This window comes from Gymnoscopelus microlampas (genome assembly GCF_963454915.1).
Source record: "Gymnoscopelus microlampas genome assembly, chromosome: 18".
NCBI lineage: Eukaryota > Metazoa > Chordata > Actinopteri > Myctophiformes > Myctophidae > Gymnoscopelus > Gymnoscopelus microlampas.
In genome coordinates, this window is record NC_139955.1 from 49,067,064 (window position 1) to 49,087,373 (window position 20,310).

Below are 20,310 nucleotides of genomic sequence, written 5' to 3' on the forward strand. Positions count from 1 at the left end.
ATAAGAGACAGACACATATACACACTACTATACATATAAGAGACAGACAGATATACACACTACTATACATATAAGAGACAGACAGATACACACACTACTATACATATAAGAGACAGACACATATACACACTACTATACATATAAGAGACATACAGATACACACACTACTATACATATAAGAGACAGACAGATATACACACTACTATACATATAAGAGACAGACAGATATACGGTACGCACTACTATACATATAAGAGACATACAGATACACACACTACTATACATATAAGAGACATACAGATACACACTACTATACATATAAGAGACAGACAGATATACGGTACGCACTACTATACATATAAGAGACAGACAGATATACGGTACGCACTACTATACATATAAGAGACAGACAGATACACACTACTATACATATAAGAGACAGACAGATATACACACTACTATACATATAAGAGACAGACAGATATACGGTACGCACTACTATACATATAAGAGACATACAGATACACACACTACTATACATATAAGAGACATACAGATACACACTACTATACATATAAGAGACAGACAGATATACGGTACGCACTACTATACATATAAGAGACATACAGATACACACTACTATACATATAAGAGACATACAGATACACACTACTATACATATAAGAGACAGGCACATATACACACTACTGTACATACAGTACGTGAAATGTGTCCTCTGCACTTTAACAACTAACAGCCTCAAATCACTCTAAGATTGCCACATTGTTGACCTGACCTGGAATCGTACCCAGGACATCCAGGACCTTTGGTTCACCAGGCAGGCCCACTAACCACTCAGCTATGGCACTCTGATTAACTTCATGTCAGAAAATGAAAGGAAGCAAAAGTCTGACTATACTGAGTCAGAGTCAAGCTTTACAAAATGTAAGTTGTGTAAAAAAAGTCTGACTATACTAAGTTGTTATTTGTTTGTTTAAGTCAGGCTATACTCTACTCAGAGTCATAAGTTTACAAAATGTACTAAAGTACAGTGAACGTCTGTGCGGTTTGTCTCCATCACTGAAAATCACGTACATGTAAACAGATATAAAACTGCTGTCCTGTGCAGTTGGGGTGAAAAAACACAACCATTCCACTCCTAATAATACCTATTTGATTTGACATCCTGACTTGCTGCTGTGGCTGAGCCTTGAACCTGTTACCTGCGGCTCACTAGTCAGCTGTTTCCTTGAAATCTGTGGTTCTAAAACATTTTGTTGTCAACCCCCCAAATTGACATGTATTTGGGCAGTGGACCCCAATGTGAAAATTAACACATTTATTTAAGTTATTTGTCTTGTTTGTTGTTCAAGTCAAAGCACCAGGAAGGCTGTATTTCTTGGCCAACAGTTAGCTCAATGGGTTGAGATGCAGTATTCATGATCCAGAGGCCATGAGTTCAAATCCCACTGGTGTCTTTACTGTGATGCTTTCCTTTGCAGACTGGCTTCCAGAAGATCAAGTGAAAACCACCAGGAAGGCTGTATTTGTCATCCAACTGCTTAGCTCAATGGGTTGAGATGCAGTAGAGCGTCTGTCCAATAACATGACTTGACTTGACTTGACTGGGTTCGATTCCCACTCGAGTCAAGTGTCCCCGGTAACTTGGGGCAACGGATACATTGACTGGTATCCTTAGTGATGCTTCCCTTTGCAGACTAACTTCTAGAAAAACAAGTTAAAACCACCAGGAAACCTGTAACTCTCAGCCAACAGCATAGCTCAACTGGTAGAGCGTCTGTCCAATAACATGACTTGACTTGAGTGGGTTCGATTCCCACTCGAGTCAAGTGTCCCCGGTAACTTGGGGCAACGGATAAATTGACTGATATCCGTAGAATAACTTGTAGGAGTGTGCTGGTTCAAAACCGAGCGGTCCTGGGTTCGATTCCCACTAACGTCAAGTTCCGGGTAAATTGGGGCAGCGGATAAATTGACTGATATCCGTAGAATAACTTGGAGTGTCCTGGTTCAAATCCAGTCACCACCTTAGTAACTGAAACCGAATCTGGCCAATTCGGTCTCAGTTACTGAGATAGATAGATAGAGGGTGTGTAGAGTAGGCGGAGTAGATTAGTGAGTAGAGTAGGGGTAGAGTAAAGAGGGAATATAGTCGGGGAGTAGGGGGAGGAGTAGGAATAGGAGTAGGGGGAGGAGTAGGGCCCGGAGTAGGAGGAGGAGTAGGAATAGGTTCCAGAGTAGGGGGAGGAGTAGGAGTAGGGCCCAGAGTAGGGGGAGGAGTAGGAATAGGGGCCAGAGTAGGGGGAGGAGTAGGAATAGGCCCTACTCCTCCCCCTCCCCTGGAACCTATTCCTACTCCTCCCCCTACTCTGGAACCTATTCCTACTCCTCCCCCTACTCCCGACCATATTCCCTCTTTACTCTACCCCTACTCTACTCACTACTCTACACACCCTCTATCTATCTATCTCAGTAACTGAGACCGAATTGGCCAGATTCGGTCTCAGTTACTAAGGTGGTGACTGGATTTGAACCAGGACACTCCTACAAGTTATTCTACGGATATCAGTCAACTTATCCGTTGCCCCAAGTTAGCGGGGACACTTGACTCGAGTGGGAATCGAACCCAGTCAAGTCAAGTCAAGTCATGTTATTGGACAGACGCTCTACTGCATCTCAACCCATTGAGCTAAGCAGTTGGATGACAAATACAGCCTTCCTGGTGGTTTTCACTTGATCTTCTGGAAGCCAGTCTGCAAAGGAAAGCATCACAGTAAAGACACCAGTGGGATTTGAACTCATGGCCTCTGGATCATGAATACTGCATCTCAACCCATTGAGCTAACTGTTGGCCAAGAAATACAGCCTTCCTGGTGCTTTGACTTGAACAACAAACAAGACAAATAACTTAAATAAATGTGTTACTTTTCACATTGGGGTCCACTGCCCAAATACATGTCAATTTGGGGGGTTGACAACAAAATGTTTTAGAACCACAGATTTCAAGGAAACAGCTGACTAGTGAGCCGCAGGTAACAGGTTCAAGGCTCAGCCACAGCAGCAAGTCAGGATGTCAAATCAAATAGGTATTATTAGGAGTGGAATGGTTGTGTTTTTTCACCCCAACTGCACAGGACAGCAGTTTTATATCTGTTTACATGTACGTGATTTTCAGTGATGGAGACAAACCGCACAGACGTTCATTGTACTTTAGTACATTTTGTAAACTTATGACTCTGAGTAGAGTATAGCCTGACTTAAACAAACAAATAACAACTTAGTATAGTCAGACTTTTTTTACACAACTTACATTTTGTAAAGCTTGACTCTGACTCAGTATAGTCAGACTTTTGCTTCCTTTCATTTTCTGACATGAAGTTAATCAGAGTGCCATAGCTGAGTGGTTAGTGGGCCTGCCTGGTGAACCAAAGGTCCTGGATGTCCTGGGTACGATTCCAGGTCAGGTCAACAATGTGGCAATCTTAGAGTGATTTGGGGCTGTTAGTTGTTAAAGTGCAGAGGACACATTTCACGTACTGTATAAGAGACAGACAGATATACACACTACTATACATATAAGAGACATACAGATATACACACTACTATACATATAAGAGCCAGACAGATATACATTACATTACAGTCATTGAGCAGACGCTTTTATCCAAAGCGACTTACAATAAGTGCATTCAACATAGGTAGGGAACGAAACTACTAATCACCAGAAGTCTGAAGTGCATTTTCTGCAAAAACAAGCAACCAAGAGTATACCTAGTGCTAAGGTAACAGTGCAATATATCAGCTACATACTTTCATAAACAGATGAGACAAAATAGCTAAATCAAATGAGCACGAGCTAAAACAAATAATTGTATCGACTAAACAAGATCCAATAAAACAATACAACAAGCGTTCGTACAACAAGTATACACACTACTATACAGAACGTCATACAATCAGCTTACAGGTTACTGTTATGAAGAGTGAAAAGAAATGTACAAGAGAAGAAAAAATCGGGGAGGGGTGGGGGGCTTGGGGGGGGGGGGGGGGGGGGCAAGCTACTGTTTGTTTGCTCCTATGCGTGCATAAACATCCATCCGCTAGGAGGCGCACTAGTGTATGGCAGTCATTCTGTCATCCATCGAAAGTAACGCAAGAAGATCCACGTCGTTGTGCTGCTCAGTGTTGCCATGTCTATTTTTTATAAGCATACCTGCCAACACTCCTGATTTTAGCAGGAGACACAGAATGTTTAGTGTCTCCTTCTTGGCCCCTGAATTGAAATGTATCCTGAATTTCTCCTAATGTTTTGGAAATCAAACTCCCTGTCAAAATGCAACCAGAATACAGGAAATGACATCTATTGTGTGAAAAGGTTTCTGGGTGAGATAAGATGTGTTTTGATTGATTGAATACTTTATTAGCAGTTTGCAAAAAAAAAGCACATTAAAGTATAGTTCAATACAAGGTCTGTTAAGAGGATTTTAAACACATAAAGCCTATGGCTTATTTCCATTGTTTCCATCAGATCTAAATCTAGATCTAAAGTGTATAGTTGCGCATAAACATTATTAGTGTATCAGCCCTAATTAGGGCTGATACACTAATAATGTTTAACCAGTAGTTCAAAACAGTTTAAAGCTCAAACAGTTCATGTCAAGGAAAACCCCAAATGAATATGAATGTGTCCACAGACCCCCATCTGAACATATGTTTTTCCAGGAACCTCCTCATACAACTAAAACATAATGTGTTCTTGAAATGTTTCAAAAGTATTCAAAATATTCCAAATATAAACAAAAAAAACAATAATAAAGATGTTTTTTTGAATAGCAGATCTACAAGCTCACAACGCGTCATGAGCTTGTAGTTCTGCTACTTTGAAATAGTCTGTGTATTATGTAAGGGGAACTGAACTGCAAGCTGCAGTTGCTTCTTTTTGGGGCAGGTTTTCATAGACCGGGTTGCTTTATTTCTCTCGCAAAACCTGGCAACGCGGGTTGTGTGCTGTTGCCTAGGAAAGACTGGTGACGCGAGGTTACGCTGTTGCTCAGATAGCATGCTAGCATGGTTAGCATCAGCTCCATGATGTAAACAATAGCCTCTCTTACACTCTATGCTACAGACAGGAGGAGATACTTTTATATTTATATCGCAGAATACTGGCTGCTTAAAGGTTAGCATGGTTAGCATGGTTAGCACATGATAAACAAACGACCTAGCCTACAGTGTATGGGTTGGTTAGCTTGTTAGCATGCTACTAGCATCATAAACACACCACCTAGCTTAGCCTCACTATCTATGGGTTAGGGTTAGCATGCTAGCAGAGTTAGCAGCAGCTCCATGTAAACATTAAACAACAGTAACATAACATATCATCTTCTAGTTGTTTTTATGGCACACAAAGTGTTTATTTATCATCTTGTATCTATGGGTGAGAGTTAGCAGCAGCTCCATGTAAACAACAGTAACAGAACATATCTTAGTTGTTATTGTACATAAAGTGTTTATTTATCAGCATGTGGAGATTAAAGTCAGTTGGTCATAAAGCTGCAGATAAAGGCAGTCTTGAAGAATACAAGATAAAGAGGAGAGAACATGAGAAAGGTTGGTTTATTCAGTCTTTATATTATGTGTGTGTGTGTGTGTATATATATATATATATATATATATATATATATATATATTTTTTTTTTTTTTTTTTTAATACAAGTTAAAGAGGGGAGAACATGAGAAAGGTTGGTTTATTCAGTCTTCATATATTGTGTGTGTGTGAGTGAGTGAGTGAGCGTGCGTGCGTGCGTGCGTGCGTGTATATATATATATTGTATATTATATATACAACACAGTGACATCATCACTGTGTTGTCTTCAGAAGTGTGACAGGCTCAGAGAGACAGACAGCTGTGTTATGATGTCATAGTAACATCATCACTGTGTTGTCCTATAGCAGTGAGACAGGCTCGTAGAGACAGACAGCTGTGTCATGATGTCATAGTAACATCATCACTGTGTTGTCCTATAGCAGTGAGACAGGCTCAGAGAGACAGACAGCTGTGTCATGATGTCATAGTAACATCATCACTGTGTTGTCCTATAGCAGTGAGACAGGCTCGTAGAGACAGACAGCTGTGTTATGATGTCATAGTAACATCATCACTGTGTTGTCCTATAGCAGTGAGACAGGCTCGTAGAGACAGACAGCTGTGTCATGATGTCATAGTAACATCATCACTGTGTTGTCTTCAGCAGTGAGACAGGCTCGTAGAGACAGACAGCTGTGTTATGATGTCATAGTAACATCATCACTGTGTTGTCCTATAGCAGTGAGACAGGCTCGTAGAGACAGACAGCTGTGTTATGATGTCATAGTAACATCACTGTGTTGTCTTCAGCAGTGAGACAGGCTCGGAGAGACAGACAGCTGTGTTATGATGTCATAGTAACATCATCACTGTGTTGTCCTATAGCAGTGAGACAGGCTCGTAGAGACAGACAGCTGTGTTATGATGTCATAGTAACATCATCACTGTGTTGTCCTATAGCAGTGAGACAGGCTCAGAGAGACAGACAGCTGTGTCATGATGTCATAGTAACATCATCACTGTGTTGTCTTCAGCAGTGAGACAGGCTCGGAGAGACAGACAGCTGTGTTATGATGTCATAGTAACATCACTGTGTTGTCCTATAGCAGTGAGACAGGCTCGTAGAGACAGACAGCTGTGTCATGATGTCATAGTAACATCATCACTGTGTTGTCCTATAGCAGTGAGACAGGCTCAGAGAGACAGACAGCTGTGTCATGATGTCATAGTAACATCATCACTGTGTTGTCCTATAGCAGTGAGACAGGCTCGTAGAGACAGACAGCTGTGTTATGATGTCATAGTAACATCATCACTGTGTTGTCCTATAGCAGTGAGACAGGCTCGTAGAGACAGACAGCTGTGTCATGATGTCATAGTAACATCATCACTGTGTTGTCTTCAGCAGTGAGACAGGCTCGTAGAGACAGACAGCTGTGTTATGATGTCATAGTAACATCATCACTGTGTTGTCCTATAGCAGTGAGACAGGCTCGTAGAGACAGACAGCTGTGTTATGATGTCATAGTAACATCACTGTGTTGTCTTCAGCAGTGAGACAGGCTCGGAGAGACAGACAGCTGTGTTATGATGTCATAGTAACATCATCACTGTGTTGTCCTATAGCAGTGAGACAGGCTCGTAGAGACAGACAGCTGTGTTATGATGTCATAGTAACATCATCACTGTGTTGTCCTATAGCAGTGAGACAGGCTCAGAGAGACAGACAGCTGTGTCATGATGTCATAGTAACATCATCACTGTGTTGTCTTCAGCAGTGAGACAGGCTCGGAGAGACAGACAGCTGTGTTATGATGTCATAGTAACATCACTGTGTTGTCCTATAGCAGTGAGACAGGCTCGGAGAGACAGACAGCTGTGTTATGATGTCATAGTAACATCATCACTGTGTTGTCCTATAGCAGTGAGACAGGCTCGGAGAGACAGACAGCTGTGTTATGATGTCATAGTAACATCATCACTGTGTTGTCTTCAGCAGTGAGACAGGCTCGGAGAGACAGACAGCTGGTCAGCAAGAGACGGCTGCTGCATGAGGATGATGAAGATGATGAAGAAACCATGGATTCTGATTCACCTGACCAGGTGTGTGTGTGTGTGTGTGTGTGTGTGTGTGTGTGTGTGTGTGTGTGTGTGTGTGTGTGTGTGTGTGTGTGTGTGTGTGTGTGTGTGTGTGTGTGTGTGTACTTGGGGCAAACAACACAGTGGTGAGTGGTGTTGCTATATCAGTGGTGCTCAAACTTTTCCATGTCAGGGACCACCCAAAAATGATACGTATTTGGCCGCGGACCCCTTATCTCAAAATATTTTGTTCCTGGGGACCCCCAGAAGCGAAGATTTGAGTAAAAAAAAGTCACAATTTCTCAAAAATAATTGCAGATCTACAAGCTGAGTGGCACGTTATGAGCTTGTAGGTCTGCTATTTTTGAATAGCTAAAGTGTAAAATGATACTTTTTTAGCTTAAATCAAAAAAGTACACAGATGCGTCTTAATGGGTTAAAATGTAGCTATTTATATGTGTTATTGGGTTGGTCCAGCCACACGCAAAACTATATTTTTTTAAAACTCCGTCCTACAATGTCAGTCTGTCTGTAAACGATCCATACAGGGTTTCACCTCTAACCACAAATAGCGCCTGATTACATTTTAGGCGAGAAATGAGCTCAATATATTTGCTCAATATTTAGGCCTATTCGTTTCACATTGGCAACTGCTGGTTTCATGACATACAGTATATATATAAGGCTACAATATGACAATAATAATACATAAAAAACCCTTTACAAACTCATCTGCCATCTGATTGTCCGTCTTGAATCCAGTCGCTGCTTATTTCAACCCATTCAGTCTAGGAGCACATCTCTCTCATTTTAGATTTATTTGGCTATTCAAAAACAGCAGATCTACAAGCACCGCAGTGCCGCACTATTATGACACATGCGTTGAATTCAATGAGAGCCAGATAAGATGGACAAGCTTTAGCTTATGAATAAAACACTATATTTAAATGATGTCAAACAATTGGTTCAGGGATATAAAATAAGACATAATACAGAGAGCACAGAGCGGGCGCTACTGTATATTTTCGTGTCATCGCGTGACTGCAGTTGTTGACCGGATGTCAATAGACAGTCTGGTGATGACCGCTGTGTTTTTACCGTCTTAACAGGCTTCATGTGGACAGAGAGATTTATTTTTAAACGTGGCCGTGTAGACGCAGATATGTTTTAACCCATTTAGACCAGGAATGTATCTGTGTCATTTTAGATTTCTTTGGCTATTCAAAAATAGCAGATATACAAGCTCATATAGATGATATGTATAGATATACAAGAGAAAAATCATGAAAATGTGCGCAAATCTTTGAATATATATATATTTAAAGCAAACATTTGTAAACGATTGTGTTGCATGGACCTGCAGAAGCAAAGATTTGAGTTAAACATGTTGTTTCCAAATATATATACTGTATTCAAAGATTTGTACAAAATGTTGATTTTTCAATAATAGCAGATCTACAAGCCTGTGTAGATCTCTTAATGTTAGGTCTTAATACCTGTGTAGTGTATGTGTGGACTAAGTCTAGATGAAGGGTTAATGTTAGGTCTTAGTACCTGTGTACCGTATATGAAGGGTTAATGTTAAGTCTTAATACCTGTGTAGTGTATGTGTGGACTAAGTCTAGATGAAGGGTTAATGTTAAGTCTTAATACCTGTGTAGTGTATGTGTGGACTAAGTCTAGATGAAGGGTTAATGTTAGGTCTTAATACCTGTGTAGTGTATGTGTGGACTAAGTCTAGATGAAGGGTTAATGTTAGGTCTTAATACCTGTGTAGTGTATGTGTGGACTAAGTCTAGATGAAGGGTTAATGTTAGGTGACATTGTGACCTTTGACCTTCCAGGTGGTGGATCTGTTCCATAAACTTGAGCAGAGCAGCCTCATCCATGAGACAGAGGTTCACCTGAAAGCTCTGAGCAGAGCTCTACACAACCCTGCTGCACAGCTGACCTTCATTAAGTAAGGTTATTAAAATACATTCACATTACAACTTCCTCTTCGCCTTGTCTGCGTGTTGTTAACTAGTTGTACAAACTCTTGTTTTATTGTTTTTATTGGATCTTGTTTAGTCGATACACTTGTTTGTTTTATCTCTCTCATTTGATTTTCCTATGTGTCTCATCTGTTTAAGAAAGTAGGTAACTGATATATTGCACTTTTACCTTAGCACTAGGTATACTCTTAGTTGCTTGTTTTAGAGGAGAATGCACTTCAGACTTCTGGTGATTAGTAGTTTAGTTCCCTACCTATGTTGAATGCACTTATTGTAAGTCTCTTTGGATAAAAGCATCTACTAAATCAGGTTGAGCTCTGAGCTCAACCTGACGTACCTGACGTACGTTCACTGCTTCCCTCTGGAGGATGAATAGCCTCTTGGCCCTTTAATCACGCATAAGAAACGTCTCAAACTATGAATGCACTGAATGCACTGACGTAAACAACGTACCAGTTCCTCACCCGCGACGTACGTCAATCGCCATCTCCGTCTAGTATGTACCGGGGAGGAGCTGTTCCTTTCACTGCCCTATAGGCTAGCACCAGGGTTTTAAACTGGATGTGAGCCGCTACGGGGAGCCAGTGTAGAGAACAGAGAAGGATAGTTGTGTGGGAGTTGTGATGAGGGGGTCGACCCGTAACCCGCGGAGGCAATTATGCGGGCTGTGGGTCAGCGGGTCAGCCGCTCTCACACGCAAAAAAAAAAAAAAAAGATCACATGCTCTTGTTTTGTCTTTATTCCTAATAAGAATAAGAATAATAACAATAAAACAGTTTGAATACACTTGGGGATTATTTTCTAACCATGCTTTTACAGAATAAAAAAAAAAAGCGGGTCGCGGGGCGGGTTGAGCCGTAGATTTATATATGGGTTCGCGGGGCGGGTTGGGTTCCGTCGCGGGTTGGGTTCCGTCGCGGGGCGGGGCGGGTCATGAAAAAACCCGACCCGCTCATCACTAGTGGGAGAACTTGGGGCGGTTGAACACCAGACGAGCCGCAGCTTTCTGAACAAGCTATACAGTATCTAGTAGGGTATCTAACGTGTGTGTGTGTGTGTGTGTGTGTGTGTGTGTGTGTGTGTGTGTGTGTGTGTGTGTGTGTGTGTGTGTGAGTGACAGACAGGAGAACAGCATACATCTCCTTGTAGGGTATCTAACAGGTCACATGGCTCAGTGTCGTCTTCATGCGTGTCGATGTCTCCATCAACTGTCCCAGAGCCACCATCCCAACGTCGCCCCCTGCTGTCTGCCTGCTACACCCTACCTGATCACCTTCCTGTCTGGACAGAGCCCTACCTTCACTGTTAGTATTATTATTATTATTATTATTATAATACCTGATCACCTTCCTGTCTGGACAGAGCCCTACCTTCACTGTTAGTATTATTATTATCCTACTATAAATTTGAAGTCTGTCTGTCTGTCTGTCTGAACATGTTTTTCTATTATCATAGATCATAGAATCGTTCTACATTGTAGGAGTCGTGTACTGGTTCCTGACAGTAACAGTCACTGTGTGTGTGTGTGCGCGTGCACGTGTGTGTGTGTGTGTGTGTGTGTGTGTGTGTGTGTGTGTGTACAAACATTCCTGTGTCAAACCTTCCATGTCTCATCTCTGTACTGATAATCCTGAATCCTTTGCACATCTCTCTGCTAACACACCAGATGATGTTGTTGTCAATGAAGGAAACAGATCAGTTTCCATTCTTGAAATGGCTGTACCTTTGACTGTAGCTTAGAGGAAGCTTTATGACCAGAGTCATTAAATACCAGCCACTCCTCCATACCTGTACGTTTATTCTACCAATCACACCAACATGTACTGATAGATCTCCCTCACACAGAGTTGTCAAGCAACCGACTTAGATGACACAACTCAAACAAGTGCTTTTTAGGATTTATTGTCGTCCTCACATACACACACAACTCACTCACTCATCCAAGCACACATTTCAGGAATAAATAATGAACGTTGTGTAAAACATGCTCATAATTATACACACCGTTGGTCAGTCGGCTCAGCTGCTCGCATATGAATGTCACACAACAACACCAGAACTAAAAGCGGAAGTCGTCACTGACTCATGCACGGTCCACATGGTTACGGCTCTACATATTACTAAACTACTAACTTATCCCTCTGAGAATTAAACAGTAAACATATAAATCTCTCAGTCACTTAGACAACACTTTCTACAACACTTTCTTCATGCAGATACACATTACATATTTGTACCCCTGAAGGGTGTGGGGGTATTTTAACCCCTGGTATTTGGCCATGATTGCTGACTGTACATTTTTACAGCACCTTGTAATGTGTGTGTGTGTGTGTGTGTGTGTGTGTGTGTGTGTGTGTGTGTGTGTGTGTGTGTGTGTGTGTGTGTGTGTGTGTGTGTGTGTGTGTGTGTGTGTGTGTGTGTGTGTGTGTGTGTAGGAGTTGTGTCTCTACACTCTAGGTAACCTGGCTCCAGACAGTGAGGTGGTCAGACACAAAGTGTTGGCTCAGGGTCTGATCCCTGCTCTGGACAACTGCTTCCAGGTCAGTTCTACTGTTCACACATGTTAAAGGAGTAGTTCACCCAAAAAATGACTTATTTATTTTCTATCAATTCCTCACCCCATGAAGCCTTGAATTCATGATTTTTAGTTTTTACCGCATTCCTGAGACAATGATTTGATGACCGTCTCCTACCGGCTAATGTATCCGGTAGGAGACAGAAAGGAGACTCTTTGTGTCTCCTACCGGAAATACACACGGTCATCAAATTATTGTCTCAGGAATGAGACAATAACTTAAACATCTCCATGAACTCAAGACTTCATGATTGATAGAAAATTGATAGAAAATAAGTCCTTTTTTCTGTGAAGTATTCCTTTAAACTGTTTCCAGGTCAGCTGCATTATAACATTATAATGTTATTTAGATAGCATGTTGTTTAGACCATTGGTTCTCAAAGTGGGGTCCGGGGACCCCCAGGGGTCATTGAGGGGGTCCCCAGCAAAATGTGTCAATACATTTTCACCACTTTATCCATATTTTATACGTTGGCTATTCAAAAATAGCAGATCTACAAGCTCGCAGCGCGTCAGTTCGTACTGCGCTGTGAACTTGTACATCTGCTATGTTTGAATATTTTTGAAAAACCTTGAGTTTTGTTAGAATTTTGCATTTTTTAACACAAATATTCTCTTCTGGGGGTCCCTGGCACAAAACATTTTCAGATGGGGGTCCGCATATATAAATGTAGGGATCCTTGGCATGAAACGGTTTGAGAACCACTGGTTTAGAGTCCAGGGGTCTTCAAGGTTTTTCAGGCCAAGGACCCCTTAGCTGAGAAAGATGAAGCAGGGACCCCCCAGCCCCCACTACATGTTGTATAACATTGTGTTGCAGATCATCAAACGTTGTCATACATGTCATAGATAGATTCATAGACTAGTTTGACAGACATCAGTGTTGGATTCATGTTAACTCTTTCACTTCATTCATTCCCGGCAGTGAATGTGTTAAAATAAATAAGAAAGGCAGCAGAACCTACAGTTTTCTAACCTCGGTCCCAGCCTCACTCATCTGTGAAGAGAAGAGCCTGGTCACGACCTAAAGCAGCCAGTGTCTCAGAAGTCCTGAGTGGACAGGATTTACGTCGTTCGCGTTTCCCCCGGAAACGATATTTTTTGACCAATCACAACACTTGTTTCATTCACAGAGAATGTTAACAGATTTGTAAAGCATCAACGTCATTTCCTTGGGCGGTACTTCTGCCAAATTCAACCATTTCCGGTTGTCAACTTCCTAGACAACCAACATCCCAGGTCTTGCCCAGCGTGACTGTTTTCTGTGAGTTTGTTCAGATATGTGGAGCATAAAAACTACATGTTTAGGAACAGAAAGCAGATCCTTTCCCAGATGAACCTGATTAGATTATAGCATCTTATGTTGTTATAATCAGTGATTCTCAAAGGTTTTCATGTCAAGGACCACCCAAAATGTATATTTATTTGGCCACGGACCCCCATCTCAAAATATGTTGTTCCAGGGACCCCCCAGAAGCAAAGATTTGAGTTACAAATGTTCGCTTTAAAAGATAGCAGATCTACAAGCTCATAGCGCAGTGCCGTGATATGAGCTTGTAGATCTGCTATTTTTGAATAGCCAAAGTATAAAATAATGGTTAAAGTGGTTACACAGATATATGTTCCCGGTTTGAATGGGTTAATATTATGGTCTGCTCATTTGCATGTCCATGGGAAATACCACAAAGCCAGCAGATCTGGGTGGTCTATAATATCACACAAGATCATAAATGTATTTAGTCCCTAAATCCACTCAAAGCTTCATAGAGCAACAGTAGTATTAATTATTATAATTGTTGTGTTTTCAGACACACAGACATAACCTAGCGGTGGTGGAGGCGGTTGGATTCACATTGTCTCAGCTCCTCCAGACCAAAGACGCAGCAGAGACTATAATACCGTGAGTAGTAAACATATTTCAACTGGGGGACCCCCCAAAATAATTATTTTAGTAAACACAGTAACACTTCAACACTTCATTTCACACACTTTAATCGTATCTTCATATAACTGGTCCTCACTAATACTCATTATAGTCTCATATGGGATGATGCCTCGCCCTCTATACCACTGTACTGAAACGTTAAGGGGTGATGCAACTCTGATGATGCAGAGGGCCATTATATTTCCTCACTCACTCCAGAGGAACACGTTACATATACTGTCAGGCAGAAACCTCTTCGCCATTCTATGTCACACAAAAGTAGCAAAAATTATTTTTGAATTAGAATCCTGAAAAGTAACATTTTTATTTAATTTCAAATGCATTTAGTTATACTTATGTTACCTTTATGAACTTAAATACGAATACATTGGACATAAAAAAGATAATAGAATGTTAATACTAGTCATTAAGCTACTAATATAGACTGAAGTAATTAAAGCGGGTCATGTTTAGAATCATAACAAATGAAATCAATAATATATCACTATTCTGATATTAACCTGCGGGTCACATTAAGTGAAGGTGTTAAAACACAGATGTAGGATACTGTTACTGTGAGGTGCTCAGGTGGCACAGTGGTTAAGTGCCTGCCCACCACCACGGAGGTTGTGGGTTGGAATCCACCGTGGTGCATCTGGCTTTGGTCAGGGTCTAATAATATGCGAGGGGGCGTGTTTTTTCCATTACCTTTTCATTCTTTTTGTATAATTTTGTTTGATGTTTAGTTTATTTGAAAGTGAAATATCCCTTAAAGAATAAAATAATATTATACTGTGTGTGTGTGTGTGTGTGTGTGTGTGTGTGTGTGCAGGTCGGTCCTGACCTCTGGTTTGCCAAAACAGCTGCTCTCCGTTCTGACCCTCGACCCCCAGTTTGGCCACGCCCCCGCCATCGAGTGTGCCTGGTGTCTGCATTACCTGACCTGCAGGTGACCTTTATTTACACTTAACTTTATTTACACTTAACTTTATTTACACTAGACTTTATCTACATTTGACTTTACCTACACTTTATGCTCATTCACATGGATTCAGGTAAAAGGTAACTAAGCCTGTAGATGTTGTTATGGACCTTTTACCTTGATGTCTTATACCAGGCTTCCCTTCCTTTCAAAAGCTTTGTTGCACAGATACAGGAAGTAAAGCAGAGATGCTTATCCTGGGATAGTAGTGCTACCTAGACCATTATTATTCAAAAATAGCAGATCTACAAGCTCATGGCGTGGCACTCGGTGCCGCGCCATGAGCTTGTAGATCTGACTAATATATCTAGTCATCAACACTGGGTTTCACAAACCTCATCAGTGTTACTGTTCTCATTCTCCACCAACCAACCAACGTTGCATGAACATCAATCTGGGAACCCATCGTCAAAGAAAAGGGAAAAACAGCGTCCTCTGTAGTTTTTTTCCCTTTGCATTTGACTCTGGGTGGAGCGATTAAATAGACTAGACCATACCCGGTCGGCGCAGCGCATCCGTGGGGGGATATGCGCACATGATCTGGCAACCCGGGAGGCAGTTCGTCCCATTGCTGGGCAGCCCCGTAACCATGGCGACACTGTTTGAAACAAAAGCGCTAATAAGAAGCTGAGATTTGATGAAATTGAAAAGCGGGCTTCACAGTTAAGTTCAGATGGTAATGGTCAATGGCTGTGTGCAAAATCAGAGCAATTGCTCCAGCCACTGAGGAGAACCGGGTAGCTTCACCTACTCAGTCACTCACTCACTCACTCACCACTACAGACAGAGGTTACTAGAATTATAGTAGGATGCTGACTGGAAACCGGCGTTTGGTCTCTGCCCTCAGCACTCCTCTTCCGGTGGTGCGACTATGTTTTCATTCCCACTAACAATATTTCTCCACAGAACACTAACACCACTTCTCCCAGAGAACATGGATGGTTATGGTTATAAGACCACTTGTTTCTATGATGAAAGAACAAGTTAAAATGTTACTAACTGTCTGTGGTTTTGTCGGCTCAGAGGACGCTGTTGTTAAATGAGTTTGGGTTTGTTTCCAGTGGGAAGCGAGCGCACAGATGTAAATCCCGGACACTACATTTGATTGGGTAAAGCGCAGCCCGCTTCCTGATCTAAGGCACGCCCACTTGTAGATCAATGCTCACACGTTCTGAACGCAAACAGCGTTTTCCTATGCATCCCAGAAATATATAGATTATAAGGATTTGTAATGTGAGGAATTTGTAAGGACATGTAAATATGGCAACTCATTTAGATGTACAGGCTGTAGGCCTACGTCGCTTTATGGTTTCCCAAAAGGACTATAGCCGTTTCACTCATGATACCATGTCTCTTTCATAACAGATACATACATGTGCCAGAGAATCTCCTACAACAAAACACAGAGTAAAAAAATAACGTTTCAGTCATTCAGTCAGACTTCACTGTAGCCTAACGGAGCCTTTTCATTATGATATTTGTACTTAGGCTGTCCTGAAAGTTTATAATATTTAGAGAAATGTAAAGTTTGAAATACAACAGTGGTAGTAGTAGTAGCAGTAGTGAATTATAAAACTGTACATTTAGACTGAATGTTTCATTTATCCTCATCTTGCTCTAATGCACACAACTGTTTCTCCAGGTTTTATTTGTGTTGTTTCTCATAAGCGTGCATCCGTTGTCCGTCAACAACACAGCCGTCTGTGCCTTGACTTCTGTGCTCTGACACTCTCTAGTCTCGTGTAGCCAGACAACTATTCCACAATCTCTGAATGCTATGCAGTCGTATGTATAGAGTCTGGAACTACAACTCCTGAATGCTATATAGAGTCTGGAACTACAACTCCCAAAATCCGAGAGAGGAAGCTGGCACTTCCGTTCACGAAAATATCTTTTAAAATATCTTTACATTTTACTTTTTAATTTCCATTTCTGCTAAGCAGCAAGCTATGTATACTTAGATGATTTGTATTTATATTAGGATAAATTTGCGCGACTGTAAAGAACAAACGGAAGTGGGGAGGAGGCTTCACATCCGGTTTATATTCTAATCATGATCAGAGCTTCAGAGTCCCAGACTGTATGACCGCAAACATTTGAAAATTGTGGGAGGCAACAGTCTGGCAACACGAGACTAACACTCTCTGACTCTCCCCCCCCCACATTCAAGTCTCCATGGGGTGACTAATCCATGGAAAAAAGTATCTTTCTTTAACGAGGGTTATTGGAAACAGCATAGAAACCTGCGTATTTAAACCACACAGTAAAAGCAGCTCAAATGAACTAAAGCATCACAATCATGTTAACCATTTAATCTGCTCTGTGATCGTCTTGTTGTCCTGCAGTGATAACTCCATTCTGCTGTCTCTGGGAGCTCTGTCACAGTGCAGTTCTCTGCTGGTGTCACTAGGCGGTGCTGTGGCTGCAGGGAACAAAGAGGAAGGCTTGGAGCTGGTAAGGGAATGACTTGTCTTTTCTCTGTTTCTCTGTGTTGTTGTTTAATAAAATAGTTCCCAATCTATGCATTTTCTGCCGTAATCTGACCAAAAAAAAAGTTCACGTGACCTAGTAGTTATGACGACCATGCAGTGACAATTTAAGGACTTTTAAGACCTTTTTAATACCTCAAGAAAGAAAAGACTGCAACAAAAGTAATCAACACACTATACTATAAGATATTGGCCAAATTGTCAAATAATATAAGAAAGTTGAAAATAGAAATAGAAAAAACGCATTGCAACACGAGGCGTTGTGAGCTTGTAGATCTGCTATTTTCACAATATTTATCTGTGGAACGGAGTAAAAAAAAATGGGGGGTCACAGTTCAAATATGATTATTTTAGGGGGTCGCGGCCTGAAATGGTGAGCTTGTAGATCTGCAATTCTTTTGAAAAATCATGAAAATGTGTCCAAATCTTTGAATATATAATTTTTTTAAAGCAAACATTTGTAACTCAAATCTTCAAGTCTTCTAAATCCTGACGTTTTTTTGAAAAACGTATGTTTCTATAATCAGTGGTTCTCAAATATTTCCATGTCAAGGACCCCCAAAATGATATGTATGTGGCCGCGGACCCCCATCTCAAAATATGTTGTTCCAGGGACCCCCCAGAAGCAAAGATTTGCAAAAAATGTCAACATTTTTCAAAAATAGCAGATCTACAAGCTCATAGCGCGGCACTCGGTGCCACGCCATGAGCTTGTAGATCTGCTATTTTTGAATAGCCAAAGACATCTAAAATGACACGGATGCGTTCCCGGATTGAAAGGGTTAAAGTCGTTAATCGCAATTATTTGAGTGACAATAAATCGCCGGGTCAAAGGTCCTAATTGTGACCCAGCCCTGCCATTGGCTCTTCTCCATGTCATGTGACAGTTGGTGTGGCCCCTGCTGCGTTGCCTGGGGAACCTGCTGTGCTGTGGCCCCCGGAGTCCTGTGGAGACCCTGACCCCCGGGACCCCCGGGACGACCCCTGGGGAGTCTCCCAGAATGCACCTGTGTGAGGCGGTGCGTCTCCTGGCCGCTCTGTGTGCGTTTGCTCAGGCCTTCCTTCACAGCCAGCCCGCCCTGGCCAGAGAGAGCATCTGGGTCCTAAACAACCTGACAGGTGTGTTACCTAACTAGTCTAGTGTGGTGTGGGTAAGTTAACACATTGATTGCCAAGATATTAAACATAGTTTTATATCCCCTTGCCAGCGTATAATTACCTCAATCCTAATATTTGAAACGCCGTGGAAGCGACATTGTGTCCCAAAAACACAAACAAAATAGTCCCTGTGGGTTAGCGGAGGGATCTCTGTATCCATAGGAACGACAAAGTTCCAAACCGTGATCCGCCATTTTGGGGCTTCGGCCCGCTGAAAACTAGTGGTTTTCAATGCAAAAAAAAAGAAACTGAGTTACAGCAGTTTTTCTGAAAATCCCAAACAGGAAGCGGATGGCTTCCTGTTTTTTTGGAACGACGTCACATCCACATTCTACTTCTCTGAGTGACGATCGATCATTCCAAAGCTGTGTTAAAGGACGACTTCACCCATTTTCAACCTATCTTCATATAATTGGTCCTCACTAATGCTCGTGATAAATGGTACTATTTTTTTCTACTCTGTCTGTGTCTCAGATGAGAGCTGTGGACAGTTCAGAAACCCGTCTACCAGTGACATCATCGATGGGGAATCCAAGCTAATAGAAACTACAGGCTTTGTATTCCTGGAAAGTTGCAATGCAATAATAATAATAATAATAATAATAATAAACTTTATTTGTATAGCACCTTTCATGACATGAAATGCAGCGCAAAGTGCTTTACAGAGCAAGAATACAGTTACAGTTACAACCAATTTAACAATAAAGCAGACAAAAAATAAAATAAAATAAAAGCAAAAGCATAAAACATTAAAATAGGCAATACAGTGAGGACTTAAAAATCAACCAAAGAGTCAGCTAAAAGCAAGAGTGAAGAAATAGGTCTTGAGCTGTGCTTTAAAGCTATCGACAGAGGCTGCCTGTTTTAGGTGTAATGGGAGTTTATTCCACACTGTTGGTCCGTAAAAGCAGAATGCTGCTTCACCGTATTTTTTATATGTCATTTTAGGCACCTCGAGTAGGTCAGCACTTGAAGACCTGAGGGTCCGGTTTGGATCATGTCTCTCTAGGCAGTCATAGAGGTAGGAAGGTGCCAGACCATTTAGAGCTTTATAAACTATTAAAAGAATTTTAAAATCAATCCTAAAAACAACCGGGAGCCAGTGTAGTGAAGCTAGTACTGGAGTGATATGTTCTCTCATTCTAGTTTTAGTTAAAATTCTGGCTGCCGCATTTTGAACAAGTTGTAATCTGTCAGTCGTTTTCTTAGGCAGGCCAGAGTAGAGTGCATTGCAGTAATCAAGCCGAGAGAAAACAAAAGCGTGGATCAGCGTTTTTGCGTCGTCTAACGACAGATAGTCTCTAATTCGCGCAATATTTCTAAGATGAAAGAAAGCAATCTTGGTGACATGATTAATGTGTGCATTAAAATTCAATTCAGAGTCGATAATAACCCCCAGGTTCTTTACTGTGGTGTTACTTTCTACAGCCAGGTTACCAAGTCTACTTATTATTAATTCTCTCTGCTCACTGGAGCCAATTATGAGAATTTCTGTTTTATCCT

The 20,310-nt window shown here is 41.4% G+C and overlaps 1 protein-coding gene across 2 annotated transcripts in view; it reads left to right on the forward strand.

Annotated features, from left to right (window-relative positions):
* The first annotated feature begins 5,088 nt into the window (after window positions 1-5,088).
* Window positions 5,089-20,310, forward strand: part of tmco6 (transmembrane and coiled-coil domains 6) — a 31,580-nt gene continuing 16,358 nt past the window's right edge. For both annotated transcript variants that reach the window (XM_084042077.1, XM_084042076.1), the window contains exons 1-9: window positions 5,089-5,628; window positions 7,603-7,709; window positions 9,530-9,645; window positions 10,800-10,983; window positions 12,115-12,219; window positions 14,063-14,154; window positions 15,011-15,127; window positions 17,506-17,614; window positions 18,537-18,768. In XM_084042077.1, the coding sequence (XP_083898203.1) occupies window positions 5,541-5,628; window positions 7,603-7,709; window positions 9,530-9,645; window positions 10,800-10,983; window positions 12,115-12,219; window positions 14,063-14,154; window positions 15,011-15,127; window positions 17,506-17,614; window positions 18,537-18,768 (1,150 nt within the window). In that variant the 5' untranslated portion in view covers window positions 5,089-5,540. The remainder of the gene's footprint in view (window positions 5,629-7,602; window positions 7,710-9,529; window positions 9,646-10,799; window positions 10,984-12,114; window positions 12,220-14,062; window positions 14,155-15,010; window positions 15,128-17,505; window positions 17,615-18,536; window positions 18,769-20,310) is intronic.